At 45.8% G+C, this 16,258-nt stretch overlaps 1 protein-coding gene across 1 annotated transcript; it reads left to right on the forward strand.

Annotated features, from left to right (window-relative positions):
• Positions 1–3,687: 3,687 nt before the first annotated feature.
• LOC127686468 (histo-blood group ABO system transferase 1) lies at positions 3,688–11,831 on the forward strand. The gene is made up of 7 exons (XM_052184679.1): positions 3,688–3,745; positions 3,780–3,849; positions 4,475–4,531; positions 5,872–5,919; positions 7,218–7,253; positions 8,103–8,237; positions 10,796–11,831. The coding sequence occupies exons 1-7, from the start codon at positions 3,688–3,690 to the stop codon at positions 11,481–11,483; spliced, it is 1,092 nt and encodes a 363-aa protein (XP_052040639.1). The 3' UTR covers positions 11,484–11,831.
• The last annotated feature ends 4,427 nt before the right edge of the window (positions 11,832–16,258 follow it).

Below are 16,258 nucleotides of genomic sequence, written 5' to 3' on the forward strand. Positions count from 1 at the left end.
TGTACCACATTTTCTGTATCCATTCTTCTGTTGAGGGACATCTGGGTTCTTTCCAGCTTCTGGCTATTATAAATAAGGGAGCTATGAACATAATGGAGCATGTGTCCTTATTACATGTAGGAGCATCTTCCGGGTATATGCCCATGAGTGGTACAGCTGGGACCTCAGGTAGTACTATGTCTAATTTTCTGAGGAATCGCCAAACTGATTTCCAGAGTGGTTTTACCAGCTTGCAATCCCACCAATGGAGAAGTGTTCCTTTTCCCCCACATCCTCTCCAGTATCTGCTGTCCCCTAAGTTTTTCATCTTAGCCATTCTGACTGGTGTAAGGTGGAATCTCAGTGTTGTTTTCATTTGCAGTTCCCTGATAACTAAGGATGCTGAACATTTCTTTAGGTGCTTTAGAGCCATTCGAGTTTCCTCAGTTGAGAATTCCCTGTTTAGCTCTGTACTCCATTTTTTAATAGGGTTATTTGACTCTCTGGAGACTAACTTCTTAAGTTCTTTGTATACATTGGATATTATAGCCCTCTATGGGATGTAGGATTGGTAAAGATCTTTTCCCAATTTGTTGGTTGCCATTTTGTCCTATTGACCATGTCCTTTGCCTTAAAGAAGTTTTGCAATTTTATGAGGTCCCATTTGTCGATTCTTGTTCTTAGAGCATAAGCCATTGGTGTTCTGTTCAGGAACTTTCCCCCTGTGCCCATGTGTTCAAGATTCATCCCCACTTTCTCCTCTATAAGCTTCTGTGTGTCTGGTTTTATGTGTAGATCCTTGATCCACTTGTTCTTGAGCTTTGTACAAGGAGATAAGAATGGGTCGATTTGCATTTTTCTGTATGCAGACCTCCAGTTGATCCAGCACCATTTGTTTAAAATGGTTTTTTCCAGTGGATGTTTTTAGATCCTTTGTCAAATATCAAGTGACCGTATGTGTGTGAGTTCTTTTCTGGGTCTTCAATTCTATTCCATTGATCTTCCTGCCTGTCTGTATACCAATACCAAACAGCAATCACTATTGCTCTGTAGTAGAGCTTGAGGTCAGGGATGTTGATTCCCCCAGAAGATCTTTTGTTGTGGAGAATAGTTTTTGCTATCCTGTTTTTTTTTTTATTATTCCAGATGAATTTGAGAATTGCTCTTTCTAAATCTATGAAGAATTGATTTGGGATTTTGATGGGGATTACATTGAATCTGTAGATTGTTTTCAGCAAGATGGCCATTTTTACAATATTGATCCTGCCAATCCATGAACATGGGAGATCTCAGAAGATGGAAAGATCTCCCAATTTTTTAATAGGGTTATTTGGCTCTCTGGAGTCTACCTTCTTGAGTTCTTTGTATATATTAGATATTAGTCCTCTATCAGATGTAGGATTGGTAAAGATCTTTTCCCAATCTGTTGGTTGCTGTTTTGTCCTATTGATAGTGTCCTTTGCCTTACAGAAGCTTTGCAATTTTATGAGGTCCCATTTGTTGATTCTTGATCTTAGAGCATAAGCCATTGGTGTGCTGTTCAGGAAAATTTCCCCTGTGTCCATGTTTCTCCTCTATGAGTTTGAGTGTATCTGGTTTCATGTGGAGGTCCTTGATCCACTTGGACTTGAACTTTGTACAAGGGGATAAGAATGGATCAATTTGCATTCTTCTACTAACTGCCAGTAATCAATATTTTTTGAAGGTGTGTGTGTGTGTGTGTGTGTGTGTGTGTGTGTGTATGAGTGTCAGTACAGAATCCAGAAGAGGGCATCAGGTATCCTTCTTTATCCCTCTTTACCGATTCCTTTGAGCCTAAGGCTCAGTTTTCCTAGTTTCGTTGGAAGCCAACAACCCAGTGATTCTCCAAAAATTCACAAATGACCCTGTGGTATGTCTCAACACCATTGTGCTATGTAAGCAGGCAGACAAAAGGGCACATGTGTCTCATGCCTCCTATGTAGATGAGGAGAGAAATGTTGGGGCATACACAGTAAGGGGGTTTGTTCTATGTCTATCAAACAGTCTCTAAAACGGTCATATTTTTATGTGCAAATTATTCCTTAAAAAGGTTTTTTAGGTGCTTGGTTGTCACCCACATCTTTAATCCCAGCACTCAGGAGGCAAAGGCAGCAGATGTCTGAGTTTGAGGCCCACTTTTTATATGGAGCAAGTTCCAGGACAGCCCATGGCCACATAGAAAAGCCCTGTCTGAAACCCCCCCCCACACACAAAAAAAACTTTTCATTTTTATTTTAAATTTACATGTACAGGTGTTTGGTGTACATGCAAGTCTGTGTACCATATATGTTCAGTGATCATGGAGGCCCAAAGAGGGTAATGAATACCCTGGGACTGGTCGTAATGACAGTTGTGAGTTGACAGATGTATGTTGAATGCTGGTTCTCTGAAAAATCAGTTAGTGCTCTTAACTATTATAGCATCCTTTAAGTCCCCAAATTAAAATTATGTATTTATTTAAAAATTGGCCAGATATTGCTTTCAGTTAGATTTCTCTGTAGCTAAGCTAACAACTATCCAAAGGGGGAAGAGAACAAATAAAGTTCAAATGTTACCTTCTCATATGTTTCTAGTCTTTGAGAAATTTAGTTTTTCTATTTTTTGGAGGATTTGGAGACATGGAGAGAAAACATAAGAAGTGACAAATGAGATGGTTCAGTGGGTGAAGATCCTTGATGCCAAACTTGATGACCTGAGTTCATTCCATAGAACCCACATCATAAAAAAGTGAACCAACACTTACAAATTGTCCTCTGACCTCTACATGTTCTCTGTGCCATGTAGCATGCACACACATACAACTAAATAAATTCATGAAATGTTTAAAAAATACCACATCAGGTAGGTGTGAAAAAGGAAAATGACTGATTTGGAAAGGTAAGTATTTTTAGACATAAGCCTTAAAACATACCATATCAGTGTGGATGTGAATGCGATGGTCAGAGGACAACCGTGGGTCCCAACCTTGGCTTTCACCTTGTTGGAGACAGAGTCTCTTTTGTTCTTCATCACTGTGTATGCCAGTGTAGCTGTCCCATGAGCTTTCATGGATTTCCCTAACTTTCATTTCCACCATAGGTGTGCTGGAGTAACAGTAACAGATATCTGTTTTTTACAGAGGCTCTGGGGATATGAACTGAGGTGCTCATGCTTCCCCCCCCCCTCCGCTGTGGCAAAACATTTACCCACTGAGCTCTTTCTCCAGAGCTGGCATATGTGTCTCTTTAGATATATGTTGTTAGGACATTTTGGTTCTAATTATGAGAACATATATCTTCTAGACACATAAAATATCATCTGAGGCATTAGGGACAAAGGTCAGTGGTGGAATACTTGCCTATTACATATCATCCCTGGGTTTCAACTCCAGCAGGAGAATAATTCTCTAGAAAAGACCATTTGCTGTCCCTGTGGATGTAAGTTTATGGGACCAGCAGAGGAGCTGGTCTGAGCCTCCTGTGATAGATCCAGCAGTGAGCCCAAGGTATTCATTAGCTTTCAGTTTATCATGGAAAGGGTTGATCAGGGCCATGAGGACATTAGAGTCTGAGGAGACAGCAGAGACCTAGGGGAGCAGCTGGAGTAATGATTTGGAAGGGAACAACCTTTTCTTCTGTCTGAGTGCTCAGTAGGGCTAGAGCTCCAGCCCACACTGGGCTGTCTGATATTGAGTGGGTGCTGCATGGCATGGGAACACCTCTGAATCTCAGGACAGGGCTGGAGGGCAGTCAGGCCCAAGAAGCCGGTGAGTAACTGGATCCTGTGCTGCTGTTTTTCAGGAAGACCGAAATGCCACTCTCTTCACCTTGGAATCCTATCTTTCATAGTGCTTGTCTTAGTCTTCTTTTGGTAAGAACCCAGGCTGGAGAAGAAGGGCTGAGAGGATGATGGGTATCCCGAACTGTCTGCAACCCTCCAGCTACAGCAATGATGAAGGTGCTCTTGGTTCAGCACCCACAGAGGCATGTCCACATTTTGTTGGTTACACAGTAAAGCCTCTGATTCCACAAAAGGTGTTTGTGGATACATACCCAGTTATTTGGCTCTTGCTGTGATGGCTGGCCTGGGGAAGGTGAGGTGGTCAGACATAGGGGCAGGAGTCAGCCTTCTCTGATGCAGATGGTCTGTGAACACACAAAAGAGCAAAGACACTACCATATCTCCTGGGCCTTGTGTAGACACAGGCAGGAAATACTCCCTGGTGTTGCCTTGGGTTGTAGGTACCTGGCACACAGTAGGAACTATTTGCAACTGCTACAGGTGTTCAGATGCAAGCCTTGTTCCCAGGACCCTTATTACCACCTCTTCTTCCCATGGGGTGAGCATGCTTAGGCCTGCCACCTGGCCCTGGATCCCCACTGGGAAGTTCTGTGCTCACTGTTCTGGGTACAGTGGTACATTTGGAGGGCGGGGCAGACAGCTGGTCTCGGGTCTGTGTCATGATCATCTGTCCCTATGCCTGTCCTTCCCACAGCTATGGGTTCCTGAGCCACAGAATTCAGGTGTTGGGGAACTCAGCCGGTGAGACTTGGTGAGTGAGCATTGAAAAGTGTGTACATGTCTGTGAGTGTTTGTGTGACATACGTGTGTCATACTGTGCATGTGGGGGGGATGGGTTAATGGCTGACTGAGATTGTGCTACACGCTGCTTTGTGGTTTCTGACTGTATTTCTACATGGATGACTCTAATGTTTCCCAGGCTCCTCGGTGCAGCCTCAGCTGATCCCCGCTGTCTTTAAAGGCCATGTGTGTTCTCTGGCTTCTGTCTAATTCCTTCTGTATATACCTAAGCAACTCCAAGAACAGCTTCTGCTCCCCACCCACCTCCCCAGCAACCTGCTGAGTACAATGTCATTTGCCTTCTATAATCAGACCCATGGTGGTAGCCCCTCTTCCTCCAACTTTCCCAGATCTTTTCAGTTTGTATCTCGGAAAGGCATCCCCTGTGATTGCTCTCCTTCCCTAGTTCTGCTGTGGCCTTGTATCAGCCACATAGGTATGTGTCTATCTCAACCCTACTTTGCTAGTTATTCTTCAGAACAGAGGGTAGGAACAGTTGGCTCCAGACTGTTAATCCATCCTCCCCAGCAGCTTACCCCTGTGTTCCGGCACAAGCCATGCATGCTGTTGAGCTGGGGCTCTGGCCTTGATCTTTGTCTATGCTGTGCTTCCCACTCGACCACCCAGCCTGTCACCTGCTCTCTGTTCCCATCAGATCCCTCTTGTGACACCTTTTCATGACTACAAAGCACTCTGTCACACCCTCACTTATGTTAGTAGGCAGTCACATCTTTGATAACTCTGTCTTCACAGGTTCCTATGGTTGGCTAAACAGAGGGAGGTGTGTTTCCCTAGAGGTCTCACACATTTCTGGTGGTTGAGGGGGTGTCCCCAGGCAGAAGTCCCATCCCTGGGGCCTTCCTGTGTAGGTTATGCTACTTCTCAGCCTGGCTGGAAGGTTCTAGACCATCGATCTATTACATGTCATCTCTGGATCCCAAAAGCTGAGTTTGAAGTCATCCAGTATCATTGCTATCTCAGGTTAAGGATAGGACTAGACTCCACTTCCTGATGGAAAGGGGCTGGGAGTCTGCTATGTTCTGGAACTCCTTTTCTACTCAGGCTCCAGTCAGGAGTGTCTTGTGAGTGTGGGGCAGTGAACTTTGACTGCTGTGTTTGACATTTGTGCCTGCAGTGTGACTGTGTTTGACTTTTGTGTTGTGGGCATAATGCCTGGCGCAATCACCATGGCTCCATAACTAACAGATCTACTCTACTCTCAGGCACCACTGTAACCTTCCCTCAGGCTCTGTGCACCTGAACCCTAATCCTTCTTGGTATCAACTTGTCTCATGTGTTCTTTTTCTGCAGCATGGCTATCAGACACCTGGATGTCCAGGAAGTTATAACTGTGTCAAGGTAACTGGTCCTCACAAAGTGCTCTTAAGCTTTGCACTAGAGGTTGGGGTGGAGAAGTGTGTGTGTGTGTGTGTGTGTGTGTGTGTGTATACCATGGGCGCCTGGGAAGTCCTTATCTGCACTGGAAGTGGAACATATAGTCCTATACTTTCTTTAGAATAACTGCATGTCATTTGGCTTTTAAGGAGCCAGGCTGGCTCATCTGGCACAGACCCGAGTTTATATGTGTTCACCACCATTCTCAGAGCAACATATATCTAACAAGTTTAGCATTCTCGCCATTGTGAGAGTTCAGTGCAGCATGCGCATTCATGTGTGCAGCCATGGTGGGATGCAGGATGGCAATCATCATCCACCTGCAGACTACTCCATCCTGGAAACTGTGCCCACTAAGCACTGGCTCCTACCAGGGGGTCTGGCACCCACCTTGTCTCTTCTGTTCTCTTCCTCTGATCCTGGCCATTCTATAGTAGTATCTTCTAGGGATGGGGTCCTGAAGGGTTTCTTTTCTGGCGTCTGCAAAACTCACCCAATAAGATGTCATCAAGCTTCATTCTTGTGCAGAAATTTCCTGTCTTATTTTTTTTAAAGAAAGATGTATTTTTGTTTTATGTGCATGAGTGTTTTGGCTACATGTTTGTCTATTGCTGCATTTGTTCCTATGTACAAAGAAGCCAGAAGTTCCCTAGTCTTGGACTTATAGACTCTTGTGGATATCCACGTGGGTGCCTGGAACTAAATCCAGTGTTTCTGCAAGGGTATCCAGGGGTCTTAGTGCTGAGCATAATTCCAACCCTGCTCCCTGTTTTACAAACCATCATGGGGCATGAAACTTACAAGCAGAAGTAGTTCTTCTGCCATGGGGCTTGGCATCCAGTGCAGGGACAACCCACTGCCACACACTATCTCAGGAATTTGGAGGAAATCACTTTACACTGATGATGGAACGTGTGCCTGACCGAGACTGAAAGCTACGATGCTGTGCACCATTAGCAAGGAGAGGACCAACTCAGGCTGCAGACCTGGGTGGGATGGTCAGCATGCACCAGGGACAGATGTATTCAGTCTGGTAAATTAGTCTTTTGACATCCCAGACTTAAGTTGGGGTAGGGTGTCATGATTCCTCTCTGTACCTTATGTCAACTAAGACTGTGATCTTCCTGCTTTAGTTCATCCTTGGATCCCAGGATTATGGGCAGACAAGGTGACTTGGTTGCAGGGTGCTTTGCCTAATAAACATCACATCCAATGACCTAACTGTCAATTTAAGTTCTGTTTTATTATTATTTTTCCTTCAGGGTGGCCTATCCACAGCCAAAGGTGCTAACACCCACGTGAGTAGATCTAGCCACTGCATGTGTAGTCCAGGAGTCCTAAAGCACTAAAGGGTGATTTGCTTGCCCTAGAGGAATAGTTCAGTGGCACACCCGAGGCCCCGAGTCAGTCTCCAGCACTGGAAAAAACCCAACTCACAAAAAACCAAAGATGTAATTATAATTCTCACTGGCCTCACTTTATCAACACTTTCAGAGTCTGAGGGGTATCTGATTCAGGTGTGTGACACTGAGAATCTTCTGTCTTCCCTTTTACATTTGGGCTCCTGGTCCATGCTTTCTGTCTGTCATCAGGAATTTTTAGAGATGTGGTGGGTGTGGTGTTACGAAAATTCAGTTGCTTTTATGCCTGGGGTTGGGGGTTGCAATATCTTGCCATTGTGGCGTGTGCCTGTAATCCCAGCAGTGTTGGTAGAGGGAAGAGAAAAGTGGATCCAGGCAACTTTCTGGACAGGCTAGCCAAACAGTGATCTTCAGGGTCAATGAAGCAACCAAGACTGAGGAATAAAAACGATAAATGGCAAATGCCAGGCGGTGGTGGTGCACGCCTGTAATCCCAGCACTTGGGAGGCAGAGGCAGGCGGATTTCTGAGTTCAAGGCCAGCCTGGTCTACAGAGTGAGTTCCAGGACAGCCAGGGCTACACAGAGAAACCCTGTCTTGAAAAAATCAAGAAAATAAAAAAAGATATATGGCAAATAATACCCAAAGTCAGTGAGAGCGGCTTCTGCTTGGCTCAGGTCTTCTAGGAGGGTGATCAGCCCTGCAGGAAGCTGAGGGTGGGGAACCTGAGAAGAGTTCCTGCAGGCACGTTTGGTCACATGTTGCCCTTGGCTCTCTCCCCGTATAGTAGGAGAGATGTTCTTGTCTTCACTCCTTGGCTGGCTCCCATCATCTGGGAGGGGACCTTCAACATCGACATACTGAATGAGCAGTTCAGGCTTCGGAATACCACGATTGGACTGACGGTGTTTGCCATCAAAAAGTAAGCATCTGGGGTTGCAGAGACAGCTAGTGGGTAACACACTTGCTTCAAGGGCAGAAGGAACTGAGTTTGATCCTTTGCACCCTTATACTCGCTTTGCATGGTGGCATGCACCTGTAATTCCAGCAGTGGGAGTGGAGGGGAGAGAAAAGTGGATCCAAGCTACTTTCTGTACAGACTTGCCAATCAGTGAACTTTAGAGTCAATGAAGCAACCATGTCTGAAGAACAGAAAGGATGAATGGCAGAAGCCACCCAAAGTCACCCCCCTGGCTTCCACACAGATACATAGGAAAGTAAACATGAGCATATATATATATGTCTCATACCTATAAATATACACACACAACGGTCAAGGTGGCGGTCCAGGCATTCCAAACTCCAAGCTTGTATTTAAGATGCTGTGGGTGTGGGGCTTGTTCAGTGAGTCACATTCCTGATCTCTGGGGGGGCTCACAGGTGAGTAAAGCCAGCTCCGCCTCCATCCAGGACCCCAGCCAGCTGCCCTTCTCTCTGTGCTCTCAGCCAGGTGCCATGCGCATCCCTCTCCACACTTCAGGTGGTCTGCAAGTAGAATTCCAGAGGCTTTTCTTAAGTCCCTTTGCTCTCAAATTACTGTAGGATGTTTCTATGCACAGCTCTAGCTCTTTTTAGCTCCTGAATGAAAGACAGCAAGACCTGATGTTTTTATTAAGAAGCTACAAGCACTAAGCTAGGATGGTCCGGAGTTATTCTAAATAGACTAGGCTGCTCATATGCAGCCAAATGCCCCATAACTTGCTACTTGTGTCTCCTCTTGCACTGGCTCCCTCTGGACCATGTGTGTCCTCACGTCTGCTCTCTCACTGAACCCTCATGGTGAACCCTCTTGATCTAGCCACATGCTCTCTCCACCTTCTTTCCTGCTCATCTCTCTTCTTCTTGAGACCCTCAGATAATGATTGGAAGTCCTTCGCTGTTCTCTTCTCCTGCCCAACTACTGTCCGATCAGCTCTTTCATTAACCAATCAGAAGTGACTGAAAACTATTTTTGTATACCATTGAGACTAGAGATGCTTGACCAAGCCATAGTCTGGACTGCAACAAGATGACGGGGAAGAGAAATCAGCCTCTGAATACACACTTCAAAGCTGTCTCCCCAACAGGTCTCCTCAGTCCCAAGGTGGGCAGGGCGGAAGAGGATGTAAGCAAAGCTGATGTGTCCTCAGAGGCAGTGCCCGAGGACAGGAAGGGTCGACACTGTGAAGCCCTTAGATTCTGGGTCAAGCTGACTTTAGGCCACAGGCAAGAAACGTGCCCAGTGGGAGCTTGTGAAATGCAGCATGGCATTTTTACTGTGTGGAAGGCTGAGGGGATTGAGAGAAGCCATTTGTGTTGCCTGCATGTGAGAAGGGCTTTGTGCAGTGCTGGGTGAGGTCCATGCAAGAATGACTCTGAGGCCTTTGTATCACTCAGACTTGAGGGATCTTAGGTACCCTGAGAATGCCTGTTACCCCTAGGGAGAAAGGACTTCACAGCACGGAGACATAAACAGCCTTGTCTGGGTGCTGCTGGGAACATGAGCAAGAGACTTGCCCGGTATAGACAGGTGCTTTGTCTGTAAGAAGATGACCTCTGAGGGGACTAGCTGGAGCCCTGTGGTGACCTTTGCACAGGAATAACTGTCACTTGCCTGTTTCTGACATTGAAGTGGGGAGGGCTTTTCACATTTGCCAGGTGATGGGGATCCCTGTTTCCCTGGCGGGGCTATGTGGCACTGGATATGATCAAGGGAGTGGCAGTCATGTGAAAGATGAAAACTCCTTAGGTTTCGAAATGACTTAGAACCTGGCTTATAAGCTTTCTGCCCTTGCATCTGAGCGTTTGGTTTAAGCGAGCCTTTCTTCCTAGGATGCTCGCCCTCCTTTCCCTCTCTATGAGACTGAGTCTTGCTTCGGCGGGGTTCATGTGTGATGACTCTTAGGGACATAAGTGCATTATTGAGTGCCTTGTCCCCAGGAAACGTCAAACCTCTGACTAGGAAGTTCTGGGATATAGAGACCTTTTGCTTTGCTGAGATAGGGTGCTATAGAACACACAAAAGAGGGGTACAGGTACCAGACCCACAAAAATCCATCCAATTTCCCCAAGGGTTTAAAAGTGGGGCTGTATGAGTATAGCTCACGTCAAGGCAAGAGTGTAAAGTGTGGAATGTCATAGGATGGAGCTAAAATTATTGGGCACAGGGTGACAGATTCATGGAGAGATAGTCTGTTGAGGGAGGAGTTGCCAAGACAAGAGATGCCTGCAGGGGATCTGCTTGGTCTCGAGTCAGCCCTGCTGCCTGGCTGAGAGCTCCCAGTCCTCTATATCAGCATCCCATGATAAGATGGGTTGCTGATGTTGCAGCCTTCTGAAGAAAAGCAGAGTGAGGCGAGGTACAGCCTGCAGACTGATCAGAACAGCTGTGAGGTGGAGGGATCGAAGGTAGACATGGTTTCTGCAGCCTGGGGCTATGCCCTGGTATGTCTTGTTTCAGCTGTGGTAAACCTCTCCATACCCCTTTGTCCTCCCTCACAGGTATGTGGTGTTCCTGAAGCTGTTCCTGGAGACGGCAGAGCAGCACTTCATGGTGGGACACAAGGTCATCTACTACGTCTTCACTGACCGTCCAGCTGATGTGCCACAGGTTGCCCTGGGTGCAGGACGGCAGCTGGTGGTGCTAACTGTGCGCAACTACACCCGCTGGCAGGATGTGTCCATGCACAGGATGGAGATGATCAGCCGCTTCTCAGAGCAGCGCTTTCTGCATGAGGTGGACTACCTGGTGTGTGGAGACGTGGACATGAAGTTCAGTGACCACGTGGGTGTGGAGATTCTCTCATCACTCTTCGGCACCCTGCATCCTGGCTTCTACGGTAGCAGCCGAGAGGCCTTTACCTATGAGCGACGGCCACAGTCCCAGGCCTACATCCCCAGGGATGAGGGTGACTTTTACTATGCTGGGGGCTTCTTTGGGGGGTCAGTGCTAGAAGTGCACCGTCTCACCAAGGCCTGCCATGAGGCTATGGTGGAGGACCAGGCCAATGGCATTGAGGCTGTGTGGCATGATGAGAGCCATCTGAACAAATACCTGCTTCACCATAAGCCTACGAAGGTGCTGTCCCCAGAGTATGTGTGGGACCAGAAGCTGCTGGGCTGGCCCTCTATCATGAAGAAGCTGAGATATGTGGCCGTGCCCAAGAACCATCAGGCAATCAGGAACTGAGAGCTGAATTCCTGTTGGAGAGGCCAGACCTATAGCTAGGGAGACTCCATTCTCTGCTGGAACTGGAAGGATTTGAGAGACATTGCTTACAGTCACCCTCTGTCCCACCTCAGAGTCCAGCAGAGTCCAGAACCACTTGGCTTACTACATACTGAGTCCCTAGAGTGGCAGCCATGTTAGCTCCCATGCTGTCCCTATGCTCTTTGAATTTAGTGAGATGGTAGGTGGAACCTTCAAATCATGGGAGAAACTCTGTCATGCAATTACCTGATGGCCTGTGCATCCTTATTATGGGCTGTTTCTGCCTCTTCTGTGAGGATTGACAGAGGGCCAGTGTCCATAGGAACAGGCAGGAAGGCAGAGAGTCATCCTAAAGGCCCCAGGAGTACTTAGCGCCTGTCCATCCCTGGTGGGGCAGACCAAGCACCCTGTGTCCATTGCCTTTCCATATGTTAAGTTTATTTGCTAATAGCTAGTTATTCTTTCATTGGAATAAATGTATTTCTACATAATAAGGGTTATTTTAAATTTTCTTTTCTTTTTCTTGTTTTAAAGAACTTAGGATTGAATCTATGGCCTAGCGGATACTAGTTTGGCACGCTGCCTCTGAGGTGCATTCCCTGTCCTGACTTTATCATAGAGCCATGTACTGACTGAACTTTCTGAGTGTTAGGTTCATTACACTATTTTTATACTCTAGTTTTTATTTAAATTTTCCAATATAAAGGGATTTTTTTTCCTTCATAGTGTCAGAATCCAACTTAGTTCCCAGACCCAAATTTTACATTTTTTTGGTTGAGTGGTATTCGGGTATTGTTGCTTTTTTTTTTTTATTGACAGAGAGTCTCTAATAGCTACCAGTTATTTCAGCCTTACTATGTGACCTTGAACTCCTGATACTCCTGCTTCTAATTCTGGAGTCCTGAGGTCACAAACATGCCACCGTACCTACTTATTGTGTTCTTCATTTTCTTTTTTGATTTTTCTTTTTTCATTATTTATTTGCTTTTTATCCCAATTGCACATGCCCCTCCTCCTGGTTCCCCAACTGCCCCTCCGATGTATCACTCTCCTTCTCTGCTGAAAAGGGGGAAAGTAGACAACGGGTTTCAGCCACTCTGGTACATCAGTTCCCTATAAGACTAGGTGCATTCTCTTCAGACTGAGGCCACAGAAGGCAGCCCAGTTAGGGGATCAGGATCCAAAGACAGGCAACAATTTCTTAACACCTAATTTACCTTGTTCCTAAATGGTTTCTGGGACCTGAAGTCTATTGTGTCTTTGGCTGGTTTTCCATATTTTACATTTGAGGTTTTTTTTATTTGTGTGACAGGATCCCTATGTATCTCTGGCGGGTCTGGAATTTGCCACTAGCCCAGGGCAGTCTGGAACTCAAAAAGATCTATCTCTCTCTGCCTCTTACCATACCTGGCCATGGTATTTTTTTGTGTGTGTATATCAAACACAGGTGAACATTGGGTTTTTAGGCTTAATATTCCAGTATTTAATTAGTTTCCTGAATCTTGACATCCTAATATGTATTTGCTTTTTGCCAAGCCCTGGACATATCTGAGATTTGTCGTCTTCTTCTTCTTCTTCTTCTTCTTCTTCTTCTTCTTCTTCTTCTTCTTCTTCTTCTTCTTCTTCTTCTTCTTCTTCTTTAAAAAAAACAATTGGTTATTTTATTTATTTGAATTTCTAATGTTATCCCTCTTCCCAGTTTCCCCTCTACAACACCCCCTATCCACTCCACTCCCCCTGCTTCTATGCGGGTGCTCCCCACTCCCACCCACTCCTGCCTCAGTGCCCTAGCATGCCCTTACACTGAGGCATTGAGCCTCCACAGGACCAAGGTGCTCCCCTCCCACTGATAATGCAATCCTTTGCTATATATGCAGCTAGAGCCATGGGTTCTTCCATGTGTACTCTGGTTGGTGGTTAGTCTCTGGGGGCTTTGGGATGGTCTGGTTGGTTGAGAAAGGTTGTTCTTCCTATGGGGTTGCAAGCCCCTTTAGCTCCTTCAGTCCTTTCCATAACTATTCCATTGGGGTCCCCATGCTCAGTCCTAGGGTTGGCTGAGGGCATCTGAATCTGTATTGGTCAGGCTCTGGCACAGCCTCTCAAGGGACAGCTATACCAGGCTCCTCTCAGCAAGTGCTTCTTGGCATCAGCAATAGTGTCTTGGGTTGGTGATTGCAGATAGGATGGATCCATAGTTGGGACAATCTCTGAATGACCTTTCTTTCAGTCTCTGCTCTACTCTTTGTCCCTGTATTTTCAGTAGACAGGCACAATTCTGGATTAATATTTTGAGATGGGTGGCCCTATCCCTCAACTGGGGGCCATGACTAACCACTGGATATGGACAAATCAGCAACTCACAGATTAGGAAAAGCTCTATATTTAACAGAGAATTAATCCAATATATACAAAATATATACAAAAAACTCAAGTTAGACTCCAGAGAACCAAATAACCCTACTTAAAAATGGGGTACAGAACTAAACAAGGAATTCTCTACTGAAGAATCTTAAATGGCTGAGAAGAACTTAAAAAAAATGTTCAACATCTTTAGTCATCAAGGAAATACAAATCATAATGACCCAAATATTCCACCTTACAACAGTCAAAATGCCTAAAATAAAAAGTTCTGGTGACAGCAGATGCTGGCATGGATGGGGAGATTGTTGGTGGGATTGCAAGCTGGTGCAATCAGTCTGGTGTTACCTCAGAAAATTGGAAATAGTTCTACATAAGGGCCCAGCCAAACCACTCCTGGGCATATACCCAAAAAATCCTCCAACATATAACAAGGACACATGCTCCACTATGTTCATAGCAGCCTTATTTATAATTGCCAGAAGCTGGAAAAAATAGATATTTCTTAACTGAGAAAATGGATATAGAAAATGTGGCACATTTACACAATGGAGTACTATCCAGCTATTAAAAACAATGACTTCATGAAATTCACAGGCAAATGGATAGAACTAGAAAATATCCTGAGTGAGGTAACCTAGTCAGAAAAGAACACATATCCTATGTACTCATTGAGAAGTTGTTATCACCCCCAAAGCTCAGAATACTCAGGATAATACAACTCACAGACCACATGAAGCTCAAGGAGAAGGAAGAGGGAATAATCATGGGAGGTAGAGGGAGGGAGGGACCTGAGAGGGATAGAGGAGGGAAAGGGGAAAAGGGGGGACAGGATCAGGTGTGGGTGAAGACAGGGGTGAAGTAAGGAGTGTCAGGAAATTGAATGGAGGTGTGTTACAGTGGGGGATTGGAAACTGGGGAATGGGGAACTGCAATGTCCCAGATGTCAGGGAAACAAGAGGCTCACAGGACCCAACGGGGATGACAGCAGCCAAAATATGCAACAAAGGGGAGAGAGAACCTGGAGAGACATATCCAGTGGGTAGGCTTGGCCCCGGGTTGAAGGATGGGGCCACCCACCCATCTCAAAAATTGTAACCCAGAATTGTTCCAGTCTAAAGGAAATGCAGGGACAAATAGTGGAGCAGAGACTGTCCCACCTAGGGATCCATCCCATATGCAGTCACCAAACCCAGATACTATTGCTGATGCCAAGAAGTGCTTGCTGACAGGAGACGGGTATAGCTGTCAGGAGCTGTAGCGCTCTCAGGAGAGGCTCTACCAGTGCCTGACCAATACAGATGCAGATGCTCACAGCCATCTTCGGACTAAGCTTGTGAACTCCAATGGAAGAGTCAGGGGAAGAACTGAAGGAGCTACCCCAGAGGAAGAACAACGATTAACTAACTTGACCCCTCCTCCACAGAGCTCCTAGGGACTAAACCAGCAACGTAGTACACATGGAGGGACCCATGGCTCTAGCTGCATATGTAGCAGAAGATCGCCTTATCTGACATCAATGGGAGGTGAGGCCCTTGGGACTGTGGAGGCTTGTTGCTCCAGTGTAGGGGTATGCTAGGGTGGTGAGGTGGGTGTGGGTGGGTGGGTCAGGGAGCACCCTCATAGAGACAACAGGAAGGAGAGATGAGATGAAGTGCTTGCATTGGGGAAATTGGAAAGGAGGACAACATTTGAAATGTAAATAAAAATAAATAAAGAAAGAAAGAAAGAAAGAAAGAAAAAGAAAGAAAAAGAAAGAAAAAGAAAGAAAAAGAAAGAAAAAGAAAGAAAGAAAAGGCACCAAGGGGGCGATGCAATGATTTATGTTATTAATTGTCTTATGAAAATCCCACAGAGACCACTGCCTTCTCTCTCAGCCCATGGTCTTCTAAAAACTCTTTTCATTCCATAGAAATAACTCTGTTCAGAGCTTTCATTTCTTAATGAGAGCCTAAGGTGGGAATATGTGCAAAATGCAAGAGTAGAGGGCTGAGCACTCCAGAGTACAGTCTTCCAGACTTCCTACGACATGTTGAGGTTAATACTGACGATGTATTTTGAGAAGATAAGAGAGTCTGGAGATGATTAACCTTCTTCCCAAGCCCTGGCACTGGCTGATCAAGATGCCTGATGAGGCTGCTCTGATCATTCATGGCCTCCTCCTGCAAACTCAGGAGGCAAAAATTCCCTAAGGATGAAGCTGGCATCTGGGCAATTTGCCTCCCTGTAATGACAACTCAAGTTCACTCTGACACAACAGCCTTCCCCATAGTAATCCCATGTCCTTTTGCTTTATTCTAGTCTTAGAATAAAGGGAGCTGAACAATCCTTATTATGCCCTCAGCGTGGTGCTCTTGGTGACTTTTCTCAGTTGTTTATGTGTGGCCTGTGCTCGA

The sequence above is a fragment of the Apodemus sylvaticus genome, chromosome 5, assembly GCF_947179515.1.
Source record: "Apodemus sylvaticus chromosome 5, mApoSyl1.1, whole genome shotgun sequence".
Lineage (NCBI taxonomy): Eukaryota > Metazoa > Chordata > Mammalia > Rodentia > Muridae > Apodemus > Apodemus sylvaticus.

What these genes read in the sequence shown, in the direction of transcription:
- LOC127686468 (XM_052184679.1), top strand. Translation starts at nt 3,688, where the DNA reads ATGGGAACACCTCTGAATCTCAGGACAGGGCTGGAGGGCAGTCAGGCC. An exon ending in CAGTCAGGCCCAAGAAGCCG is followed by an intron (nt 3,746 to 3,779) that starts GTGAGTAACTGG and finishes GCTGTTTTTCAG; the next exon opens with GAAGACCGAAATGCCACTCT. An exon ending in CCAAAGGTGCTAACACCCAC is followed by an intron (nt 7,254 to 8,102) that starts GTGAGTAGATCT and finishes CTCCCCGTATAG; the next exon opens with TAGGAGAGATGTTCTTGTCT.